The sequence below is a fragment of the Actinia tenebrosa genome, unplaced genomic scaffold (assembly GCF_029948245.1).
Source record: "Actinia tenebrosa isolate PJP-AT-01 unplaced genomic scaffold, QUT_ActTen_1.0 PGA_scaffold5__44_contigs__length_20552954, whole genome shotgun sequence".
In the NCBI taxonomy this organism is placed as follows: Eukaryota; Metazoa; Cnidaria; class Anthozoa; order Actiniaria; family Actiniidae; genus Actinia; species Actinia tenebrosa.
Window position 1 is genome coordinate 15,156,491 of NW_028292582.1, and position 11,642 is coordinate 15,168,132.

The window sequence follows — 11,642 nt, forward strand, 5'->3', positions numbered from 1 at the left end:
GATGCTGAATTGGAGTTATTTTTGACTGAGTCTGTATCAGTGTATAATATATAGATGACAGCAGTATTTTATAAAATCAAAAAAAACTTTCAACATTAATTTTGTCATACCATTAAGGGGTTGAAATCAACATGGCTTCAACAGCTTTTTTAATACATGAGTACCTTTTATATTATATGTTATTATTCGATTATTATATATCTAGGGATCATTTTTAAAACAGACTTCCAATAATCCCTACCACTTTGACAAAGGGAGTACCCCCTCCCCCCTCTGGGCACTTAAATGGTACTGCTTGTTTCTTTTTATGTATTTGTTTTAACATAACATTTTTGTGGGTGGGCACCCCTTGAACGCAGAACCCCCTCTTAAACAAAATCCTGGGACCACCCATGGATAGGATGAAATGCTTTAGTGTTTCAGGGCAATGAAACGCGGCTTCAAGAGATTGTTGTGAGATGGACTACCTATGACAGTAACTGATCCTGGATGATTTCACAGCTAGGCTGTTTCCTAAAAATCAAGTGTACAGTTTCCTGTTCAATTTTTTTAAAATCCAAAGTAGAGTGGCTAGCCTTCCCACCTATCTTAGCCTGCATTCTGCGTTCAGAAATTATATCTCGAAATATTTTGAGAGAAATTATACCTGCTACACCAATCGTTGCACAAGTATTTTTTGTAATTTCATAGTTCTGAATCATAAGTCCTCAATACTTTGGTATTGTTCAAAAAATATACAAGAGAAATTTTGCAGACCTTATGTGCAAATTAAATTAGTTGTTGATCTTTATAGAGAAAAGTATAATACAAAAGGGATTGTATAGAAATTTTGAAACATTGATATTACAAAATTTAAAAAATACAACGAAAGTAGCTATTTGGATGCATTAGTTATAGATTAAAAAAAAGAAATTCAATTAAAAAATAAAGTGGATAAAATGAATCGAATAAATAAATGGGAAATTGGAAAAATTTTAATTTCGTGTTGTGGGTTACCTGTGGTACCATGATACTTTGCGCGCGGTTGAGTATTTCCAAAATGGCGTCGTTTTTGCTTTCTCGTTCTGTAAGACCGACTTTTAGCGCATTTATTCGTCCATTTGTAGCTCGTTCTGCCGCCTACACGACAGAAAAAGGTCAAATGGTTGCTGGACAAGGCGAAACATCTGTTGATACGGCAGTAGATAGCGAACAAGTAAGTTTTTAGACCACGATTTGTCGAGTTTTCTATCAAATTTTCTTTGCCCATCACTATTAAAAATCTTAACGCTCTCTGCGTTGTTTATCCCAGTCAGGGAGGATTGCTGTGTTGTCTGGAATACCAGAGTGGCATCTCAAAAACCGTAAAGCCAGGATATTCTTCCCTGCTAAGAATGCCATGCAGTCGGGGACTCAAAGTTTTCGTACTTGGAGACTGGAGTTTGAAAACATGGAAAGATGGGAGAATCCTTTGATGGGCTGGGCTTCAACGTAAGTAACTTTAAAATCTCTTTTATACTTAAACAGTTTTGTATTTTCATATAGCAAGATATAGCATTGTATCCTATTATTAAGGAAAAATGCATGACATAAATTGGCCATTACGATTTAAATCACTCCCTATCCCCACACAGACACACACACATACATGTACCCTCAACCAAATGATTTCTATGTTTTTTTTCGATTCCTTAGTATCCCACCCACACCCCACCCCTCCCCCACAGGTTTATAAAATAACTAAATAATTATTTCATATCTTGCATTTTGATTGGTTGAGTTGTAGAGCTGTCACAAGAACAGCTGGAACTTCAGAGGCTTTGCACCATCATGTGATGGCAGCCATGACAGGAGGCACAACAATAGAGCCGTTTCCCCCCTGGAAAACTGAAATCTTTTTCATATAAATCAGATTAGACCAGATTCAATTGTGCGAATGTCCTGTGTTGGCTGCCATCCCATGATTGCCTATTGTACGTGAAAGTTTATCTAAAGAGATGAATTGTGCAGTAAGCCAATGTTTTTTCTTTAGTGGTGATCCCTTGTCTAATGTCACTGTTGACTTCCAATCTAAAGAAGATGCCAGAGCCTTTGCAGAGAGCCAAGGTAATTATCAATAAACATTTTTTAAGTTTTAAATTACTGCTGTGTTCCTTGATTCCATGGTTAGCTATGAATCAATGTCTAAATATTCATAAATACCAATGGTAAAGTAAAGAATGCTGAACCTCATCAATACAAACACTTTGAAATTCCAAGAACCTTCAGTGGAGGACATGAATATTCTGTACAAAATCAAGGCTAACACTGAGCAACAGAGAACTCGAAACTAGAGTATTGTTATAGGAATACAAGCTCAGTTTAGGGATGATCAAAAATAGACTTCTTTAAATTGGAAGTAAGGTCATTTCAGACCACATTATTCCCTGGATGTTTTAAAAAATATTGGAAAATTTTAAATATCATGTCTTTCTTTAATGAGTGTACGTAAAAAGATATATGAATATGAACACACCTCAAACAAAGAATCTTATTCTCAAGGGAATAAAAAGAGAAAACACTACAGCTAAACTAAAGAAGCCTGTTTAAGTGCATGACTCCATGCATGACTCCAAGTTCAATATTTCTGTCTCAAGTGAAAAACAGGGGAAACACTTCCAACCATGCATTGATGTCATGGCCAGAACACTTTGCATTTTCGCTACTCCAATGGAACAACCACCCCCAGGGGGTGTACTCTGGTGGGGAACATGACGGGGGGGTCCGACAGAGCTTCATATTGCAACCCCAAAAAATACTTAAACCTGAAATTCTACACCCAAAAAAATACATAGTATCAGTATGTTTCTTTACGGGACTCACTCACGCCTTGCTGGAAAAAAAATCAAACAAATAATTTTGTGATACAAAAATCGAACTCGGAGATGTGATGACCCAAACAAATACGGGTTTCATTTCAAGACCTAAAAAAATATGTGGCTGGTCTCTTGACCCATAAAAATACCGGGAATGAAAATTGTCAACCCAAAAAAAATATGTTGGACCTCCCCGTCATGTTACCCACCCGAGTACACCCCCTGGACAACCACCCCTAATCTGTATTTTGGATTTCCAGGGTTTAATTATGAAGTGGATGACCGACATGAAAAGAAGGTTCTACCAAAATCTTATGGAGCTAATTTTTCATGGAACAAGAAAACTAGAGTCTCTACTAAATGAGTCGTTTAATTTTCAGTTTGTTTCATTTTGTAAATAATTTGAGTAAAAGTATTAAAACTTTGATTAACATTTAACCTTTGGTACTGCTCTTTATTGTACATTATTTTTATAGCTTTATATTTACAGAAATATTTTACTGAATTTTTTATCAATTTTTCATTATTTCACTCCACATTAGAATGGTTTTCATTAACCAGTCAAATACACTTTAGTTTATTTAGTACTATTACACAATAATTCTTTTGTTTTCTATTGTGTTTATCAGACTATTTCACTCTACAAAATTACTAGATTCTGATTGGACAAGGGGAGTACAATTAAATCCCAAATTGTACTCTGTAGAGTCCCAATTAAGTTGCTCAATGTTTTGAGTGTATTATAAACAAAAAATCAAACAATATTCTCATACAATTCAGAATTTATAGATGCTCGTGATATTTTGAAAGTTCTCAAATCAAACTCGCCTAAAGGCACTTCCAATTTTGCAAACATTTTAAATACATCACTAGTACCTATAAATTCCGAATTGTACTCGAGATTGTGTGATTTCCTATACAATTAAGTAGACTTTGTTTCATGGGTTTATGAAAACCTCTCTAACAACCAACATTATGGTTCCTTGGGCAGGGACGGCAGAGTAAGGCTTTTTAGGGATTTATTCTATTCATTTATTATTATTTATTATTATCTTTAATTTAGGGGTATTTTATTATATTTCTTGTGAATATCCCTTATATTCCCAGACAGGAAAATTCCTCTTGTCAAACTTTTCTTATCTTCAGAGATGAGATACTTTGATCACTGAGATCAAGAGAAAATTTTGAGAATCACATTTGTCATTGTTCGTTTTTCTGCATGCACATACTGCACACGCTCTACACTGATTGCTCACGTTTTTTACGAAAAACATGAGAAAACTTGAGCAATCAGCAAACAATCAAATCAATGATTCTAAAAATAGCATCAAAGATTCTAAAAATAGCATCAAAGAGTGCTCATGATGGGGTGCGGGGATTCCTTCTCTTAGTTCATTTTCTCTTGCTGAGATTTATGAATCAAAAATTCTGGATATGAAATAAGGTATAGATAGATGGATTCGACCATAAGTTGTAGTTTACACTCAGTTAAGGTAAAGGGTGCAAACATTGAATCCATGAATAGGAGCTTAATTAGTCACTATCATATCACTTAACCAGAGCAGCACTTAATAATATTAATGAATCCCTTGCAGTCTGTCGGAATGCACTCGATTTTTTCAAGTGTCGCCAGTAAATAAATGATTCTCAAGAGAGTGACAAGTGGTCTGAAAGTGGGAAAGAATTGTGCTAGCCTGATATTAGAGGTCTATTGTGACTCTTGAGTGAAAATACTTTCGTTAATGATGATTTTGGGGCATATTTAAAATTATTTTTCCACCAGCTTACCTGTAGTTGGTGGTCATTTGTACGTTTTTTAGTTCATTGCACGCTGCATAATCTCATATGGTCCTTACAATATGCCACTACCATAGCAACTATTTATCATTTTTAACAATTAAATCCTAAAAACATTATGTAAAAATATTCTCTAAATTTTCATCCATCACTTTACCCAAGCCATTCTCATCGTATTCGAATGACAATAATTGTAAAAGCCATAACCATAGCAACCATAAACCAATTGAATTGTAAACCTAGTGCTGAGCTTTGGATTTCTTCTATGGATAGTTTTGTCTCTGCTTCTTCAGGTAATGGAGCCAATGCGACAAGGGCAGCTGTGATGTTATGTTTAGCTAGGACTACTTGTTTGGTTGTCATGGAGAGGAAAGTAGCCAGAAGAGTTAATATTAATGGCCTTGACATTTTTGTGAACAATGGAAACCTTAAAAAATAATGATAATTAATGATCTGGGCTAATTTAAATAATGACAGAATTTCAAGGGGGGGGGGGGGGGGGTTAAAACTTTTTTCCTGCCCAAATTTTGGTCCAAGTGATGAACCTTGGAGAACTCCCATGTTGGTGTTTTTGCATCCCATTCCCTGTGTCATTAATCCTGGTCCCAGTGATGAACCTTGGGGCGCTCCAGACGCATTACAGTTTCTTGTGTTTGACCTCCGTCCATCAATTTGCTAATGTCTGAGTATAAGAATTTTTCCTCATTTCAACATATTTATCTTTACGATCCCCTCACCCCAATCTTGAGCGGCAATTTTTGATTGACGGACAACCAAAACCCTGGAGTTGTGCGAGGTTACAGAAACTTGTAAAGTGCTGTAAAATTGCTGTCATAATCGGCATAGCATTTTGATGCAACTGTTTGTTTAGAAGTCCACAATGAACACGAAAAATAAAGCTTCGTACTCATACTTACCAGAAAATTCTCACTATGCAATTTATGCACCTCTGAGTCCTTGTGCGACGATAATTTTTTTAAAAAATACCTAAAAATGTCGAAAGAGAAAATTTTAGCAAACAAGTTCCGTCGTAAACGTTTAGATTTTCAATGAAAATATTTTAAAGAGTTTTGAGTTCGGCTTCAGAACTATTTTATTCCTGTAAGCACCAATTATTAATTCTTTCATTTTTTGTATCATATAAATTTATCATAATTATGTCATTTTTTGATAACGTTTTAAATTCCTATTGAGCGCACTCTATACGAGTATTTGAATACTAAATCAGTTGATAGCTAAATATTTTTGATTTTAATATTATTTTACGGTAAATATGGTGCGCACTCTAAAATTAGGAGAGAAATGAACAACTAGGAATCTGTGGATTGATTCAAGCGAGTTTCAAATTTTTTGTTCACTGATCTGCTGCTATAATTTTTTTTGTTGGAATTTTATTGATAAAAGCTACGATTTTTTGATGCTTTTTCTGAGCCCCAGAGAAATTTTATTTCAAAGAATAAACTGATCTATTCTGTTCATATGAGTGAATCGATAGTGAGATTTACCAAAGAACTCGCGCGTGAAGTTGAATTCGCTTTCGACAACAGGTGAATGCGCGCTTCAATTCATCGTGTTCCTAAACATAATTTCACTCAAACATTTCATCCTAAAATTCAGCCTTATAAACAAGTCATTTTTTCCTGAAAATTCATAATAAAATTTGATGAAAACGGAAAAGAACCGGGGCCTAAACATATTATTCAAGTCAAATGTCGTTGAGGAATTACTCGTTATAAAACTTAACGTGTTTGTAATTATATTCTAAAAGTTAAAATCTTATTTTCTTTATGGATTTTTTATTTGGTACGTTAAAACTAACTAATTATACTTACTTTTTACGGCGTTTTTAGGACTCCAAACTCGTAGGTTTAAAATAATTTCTAGTTTGCTGGAGTTTTCCTTTACCGCTGTGTAAAGAACATTCGTATTTCCCGACCACTTGGTCGAAATTCCATTCATTTTTTCAGTGTTGATTTTTTGATCGTCAACAGCCAATCAAATGTAAGGATTTTATTATCTCCATAGCTGCTTCCTTGGAGCTTCTTTCAAGCGTAATGGCAATGACATCATTGACCATTTGTTGATGTTTACGCGATGATGTAATGGGCTTCAATACTTAATAACCTATAGCTTGATCCATATAGTACTAATAGTGTTGTTCAACAATGTGCAACATTAACCTGTAGGCCATAGCACGGATCAAGCATACCCCAATAAACTCAAGTCACAACAACCAAAAAAACTACAATGAAAAATCTTCCTGCATATCTATCTCCTCTCGATCTAGGCTTGAACGGTAAGTATTGGCTAAGTATTAAAATCTTTAACCATTTTTTAATATTCTAAAATATAAACACCTAACGTTAATCCAAAACTGCATTTTTTGCCACACAGTTTTGAAGTGAAGTAAATGATTTGCATGATAAATGGATAAAAGTTGGAAAATTTTCGCTTTATCTAAGTTGGTCTGCAAAATCATTGCCAGGTCCAAAACATAGATTATAGAATATTTGAGATATATGACACGCGCTAATTGGCTGGCTACCGTGTTTATATCATGAAGACAGAGACACGCTGCCGCAAAATTGTTCAAGAGTATTTTATAAAAGCAATATAAAACGTCTAATTATGTCTCTGTACTGTGATATAAACATTGTGGGAGCCCTAGAGCACGAGAGAAGTGTCGCGCGCGTTTTATATTCCTTAAATGTAGAAGCTAAGACCAAAATGGTGCATGGGAAGTAATTAGAAGTATCAAGTGATACAACTCGTGTTAGGATGTTGCATTGGTTTTATATTGACTGTGTATCTCAAATGAATACATCAGAAGATAACGATATCATTTCCCAGAATACCTTTCGGCCTCAGCTTCTATGTTGTAGATTAATTGATTTTGCAAATTGCATTATCAACTCTGAATGAAAGCTGTATCTATTGTGATATTTTCTTATTCAGATAATGAATTCCCTTGTTCTTATATTTAGAAATCCCATGTCATGTCATTTGTGTTTGTGGTATCCCTGTCTCGCGCTATTTTGACTATCGCTAGGAAGGGATGCCGGGAACAAACTTTGACATTATTACTTGACGCTCAGTGACCTCGCCATCGTCATTCTCAAACCAGAATGATCTTGACTTGACGTAATTTTTTCTTTGCTATTGCTGTTGTTGTCGTCGCTGTCGCTGTTGCTGTTGCTGCTGTTGTCGTTGTCGTTGTCGTTGTTGTTTTTGTTGTTGCTGCTGCTGTTGGTGTTGGCGTTTTAAACAACAGCAGGAGTAAATTAGCATCGCATTTAGTTTATATTTACATTCTCTTGAGTATAATTGTTTTGGTTTTATGTTATTTCGATAAAATATGTTCAAGTTAAGCAGAAGCACTAGCAGCAACTAGTAGCAGCCAACGACAACCACAGTACTGGACATTGCATTTTGCGTTCGCATTCCCTTTGGTATCATTTCTTTATTTTCTGACAATATTTGGTAAAACTCCAACAAGACACGTGGTCTATGATGGGCAAGGTTCACGCCCGAGCTGAAAATATTCAGTCTTAATTGTCTTGTTTCATTTATTTATTTAACCTAGAGTGCACGCCATATAGTAGTCTATATCCGTGAAACAAATAGCTATCAGCTACTTTAGTTGTAAAATAGTTAAGAATTCAATCAGGCATGAACCAAACACAGACCCATAGAGGAATTTGCTTTTGTTTCCAATGTTCTGCTTCAGGTAAATTCCACTATTCTGTACAAAAAATATAGCAATTAAACAATACATTTTTGGTTTCACGGATATGGCGCGTAAAATAACCTCTGACCCATCGGGCATTGGTAAACACCAACCCCTCTGTCCCAATCCTCTCTCCGGGTATTCAAACGCATTTGACATCAGCTCTGGTAGAAGTCAACAAGCCAAGCTTCGTGTAAAACAAGCCTCATAAATCACACTATTGATATATTTACTGCCTACTTATCCTGCTATCTTTAAAGGTAAGTCCTAAATTGTCTCCTATATGTAGAATAAACGCTGTTTATTCTGTAGTTCATGGTTTTTTTGGGGGTTTTATACGTCGAAATTCGTTTCAAAATTCTCGAGTTCTCAAGCGGATAAAAAATTTCACAGTTGCTGCATTTTTCTGATGAAAAAAACGTTATGCTGTAATAACGACGGTGAAATTTTAAGAATACTGCAGAATAGAAACTGATTTTTGTAATATTTCCGCTTGCAAGGAGATTGCCACGAGTTTATATGCAGTCGCTACGAGCTTTATTTTGCATATTTACTGTGAAAAAAATCTCAATTGCAGTCTTTCCTCGCAAATTATCGTTTTCCCGGAAAGCTATAATTTCACCGGATCTAATATTTATTCATGAAAATATTTATTTTGAAAGAGAAATATCTTTTTGACTCTAGTTTAGTAATTTGTCATCGACAAGAATGACCTCTGATCTTTTCCTGGAATTTTATTGGAGTCACGCGTCACACAAGACTTTTCAAATAACGCAACAACAGTAAAGGGCAATGTTTTCAAGTATTGTATGTTTAGTTTGTTTTTTTTTAAGTCCTCTTTTCTATAACTTTCTTCGTCAGCGGCGAATGAGAAAATAGACCGTTTTACTTTGGGTCTAATGTTCTCCCATTTCAGCCCTCGTGTCATTCCCTTGAGTATTATTTCTTTGGAGATTTACAGGGACTCAAAATCTTCCTTAGTTCCACTTGCCAAATTTCCCTTGTAATTTTGTTTTGTATTTCAGCAATTCATTTATTTAAATATGGCCGCCAAGTCGTCCAAGGCGCTTCGAAGCCCTTTACGCAATAAGAAAAATTTCCCGCCATTTTCGCGCCTTGTCGGTGAAAATGAGATCGACGAAACGTACTATAAGACCCTTGATGGCTTCAGCTACCAGAGACGCAGACATTGGTGCTTCGTTGGAGAAATTTTCAACGATGAAGCTTCACAATTTCCATTCTTTAGAAATCGTATTTGGGTGAAAGATATCGAAGGGAATACAAATATCTCAGTAGCATTTTATCCCGAGCCCGAGCAAAGTCGAATGTTCTTTGATTTCACGGCTTTGCGGAATGGTCACACTTTGTGTATACGCTACGCTGAAAAACACTTTTTTCTTGATCTAACTGTCGGTTTTCGAGTGGAATCTCTGGAGTTTGTCAAAGTTATGAAGTGTTCTCTGGATACTTTGTTGGAGATATCGGATCTGAACCCTGTTGAACGACCACGACTATGTTGGGCGTGTAATGCAAGCGAAAGCGAATTTGATGCGAAAAAGTTGCTTTCTTGTCAACAGTGCAAGTGTGCGAAGTATTGTGGAAAAGATTGTCAAAAAGCTGACTGGAAAAAGCATAAAAAACTTTGCAAGTTTATTCCTGACTACTGTGTTCTTGTGAGTTTGGAGGGTGAGAAATATCGCGAGCCAGTACCTTTCACGATAACGCCGTTCTAAAGGCCTGTGAATTGTTTCCGATAATAAACTATATCCAATCAGAAGGTAGAATCTGATTGGGCCAATGAAAGCCGTGGTTCAACTTTACTTTGACGAAATCTATAGGGTTTATAGCAGCACAAATGACCTACGAATGGGCCAATAATAGGTCTTGTTAAGTATTTAATCATATCCTTTTTGTAATCACTACCAAATCCTGTAATCTGATTGGTTCAAAGGAGTGCGATTAATTCCCAAATCGTTATGAGCTCTTAATCGCATCTTTTTGAAAGAACCAATCACAGAACAGAATTCTTATATAGAGCCAATCAAACAAGCCTTTTCAACGCGTTTGCAAAGTGTTTTTCTCTGTGAATTGGGACATTTTCATACTTTGTGATAGATTTTATCATGAAAAAGCATTTAAAAAAATATTTTTCATGTAGTCATGTAGTCATGTGTATGATTACAAAAAGGATATGATTTAGTGGTAATTGAACTTTGTGTCGTGCAATTTTGGACCAAAATCATACTTGTGATTAACAAATTGCACTCCCGCTACGCAGTCGTGCAATTTTGTAATCACTTGTATGATTTTGATCCAAATTGCACTCCACTCAGTTCAATTACCATCATTAATTTCTTTGAGGACATTCTTCTAGTCACAAGGTAGGATCTATAACTGTTGTCAAATATTTGGGCCAATGAGAACCCTGAAACAAACTAACTTTGATGAAATTGAACCAGTCACAAGACAAGTTGTTGGTTTTATTGTTTTTTTCATCGTTGAGGTTATTGTTCTATAAACTTTAACTTCATTTTCTGTAACAATTTATTCAATTATTTGTCATGCATGGTACGTGTGAGAAAGCATTTATTAATGTTAATAATCGTTTATAATAAACTTAATGGTTAACGCCTTTCTTAAGTCATCCACATGTTAAATTATGATTTTAATGATGACGATTTTGAGTGAACTGGGATTTTTTGTTTCAAAATTTATTGTATTATTTTCTAAATGTTTGGTTAACGTAGAAATTTCACCAGTCGAGCAAACGTTGCTTTACCATTTATCCAAAAACCTTGCATGTTTTTCATTGTTGAAACTCTAATTTGTGAAACGTCTAAAAGATATAAACGATAAAACGCACAACGATCTATGCAAGAATAATCTACACTGAGCGCGCAGAGGTTGTTTTGCTAGGGTAATGCAAGAACTTCAGCTAACTTCATGCAGTGTACAAAATAATTTCATTTGCAAATTCAAAAAATGAATTCCATAACTCTATATTGGTTACTGTGCACTGTAAGCCCTAAACCTCCAATTCTCTGTACGTAAGAATTTAGTATCCTGTAGTGATATTAATAAAAATTAGAACAAATTATCTGAACTCCAAAAATCAGGCTACCTGCTTGTAAGAGATGACCGTTTTATAAGAAAAGTTCACGCCTTTACAGGTAACACAAAAATGTCAAAAAGAAACTCTATACTCACTGAGAGAAATCATGTATTTGTTCAATTACCTATAAAAATATAGTAGGATGTGAATTATTTTGAAAATATTTAGTTTT

General features: G+C 35.1%; 2 protein-coding genes and 1 long non-coding RNA gene across 3 annotated transcripts; 2 read left to right on the forward strand and 1 right to left on the reverse strand.

The window, feature by feature from the left end:
- The first annotated feature begins 1,028 nt into the window (after positions 1-1,028).
- LOC116296806 (NADH dehydrogenase [ubiquinone] iron-sulfur protein 4, mitochondrial) lies at positions 1,029-3,272 on the forward strand. Its single transcript, XM_031704902.2, has 4 exons — positions 1,029-1,195; positions 1,292-1,470; positions 2,012-2,085; positions 3,095-3,272. Exons 1-4 carry the CDS (start codon positions 1,040-1,042, stop codon positions 3,196-3,198), a joined length of 513 nt encoding a protein of 170 aa, XP_031560762.2. The 5' UTR covers positions 1,029-1,039; the 3' UTR covers positions 3,199-3,272.
- Positions 3,273-3,292: 20 nt separating this feature from the next.
- LOC116296807 (uncharacterized) lies at positions 3,293-6,564 on the reverse strand. The gene is made up of 3 exons (XR_004197164.2): positions 6,464-6,564; positions 5,549-5,618; positions 3,293-5,058 (listed from the first exon to the last, which is right to left on the reverse strand). It is a non-coding gene; the product is annotated as an uncharacterized LOC116296807 (long non-coding RNA).
- A 1,478-nt stretch (positions 6,565-8,042) lies between these two features.
- LOC148906681 (uncharacterized) lies at positions 8,043-11,619 on the forward strand. Its single transcript, XM_089037796.1, has 2 exons — positions 8,043-8,618; positions 9,384-11,619. The coding sequence occupies exon 2, from the start codon at positions 9,402-9,404 to the stop codon at positions 10,089-10,091; it is 690 nt and encodes a 229-aa protein (XP_088893922.1). The 5' UTR covers positions 8,043-8,618; positions 9,384-9,401; the 3' UTR covers positions 10,092-11,619.
- Positions 11,620-11,642: the final 23 nt, after the last annotated feature.

Coding starts and splice junctions, on each gene's coding strand:
- LOC116296806 (XM_031704902.2), top strand. CDS start 1,040: ATGGCGTCGTTTTTGCTTTCTCGTTCTGTAAGACCGACTTTTAGCGCA. Junction 1,196..1,291: donor CGGCAGTAGATAGCGAACAA/GTAAGTTTTTAG, acceptor TGTTTATCCCAG/TCAGGGAGGATTGCTGTGTT. Junction 1,471..2,011: donor TTGATGGGCTGGGCTTCAAC/GTAAGTAACTTT, acceptor TTTTTTCTTTAG/TGGTGATCCCTTGTCTAATG.
- LOC148906681 (XM_089037796.1), top strand. CDS start 9,402: ATGGCCGCCAAGTCGTCCAAGGCGCTTCGAAGCCCTTTACGCAATAAG.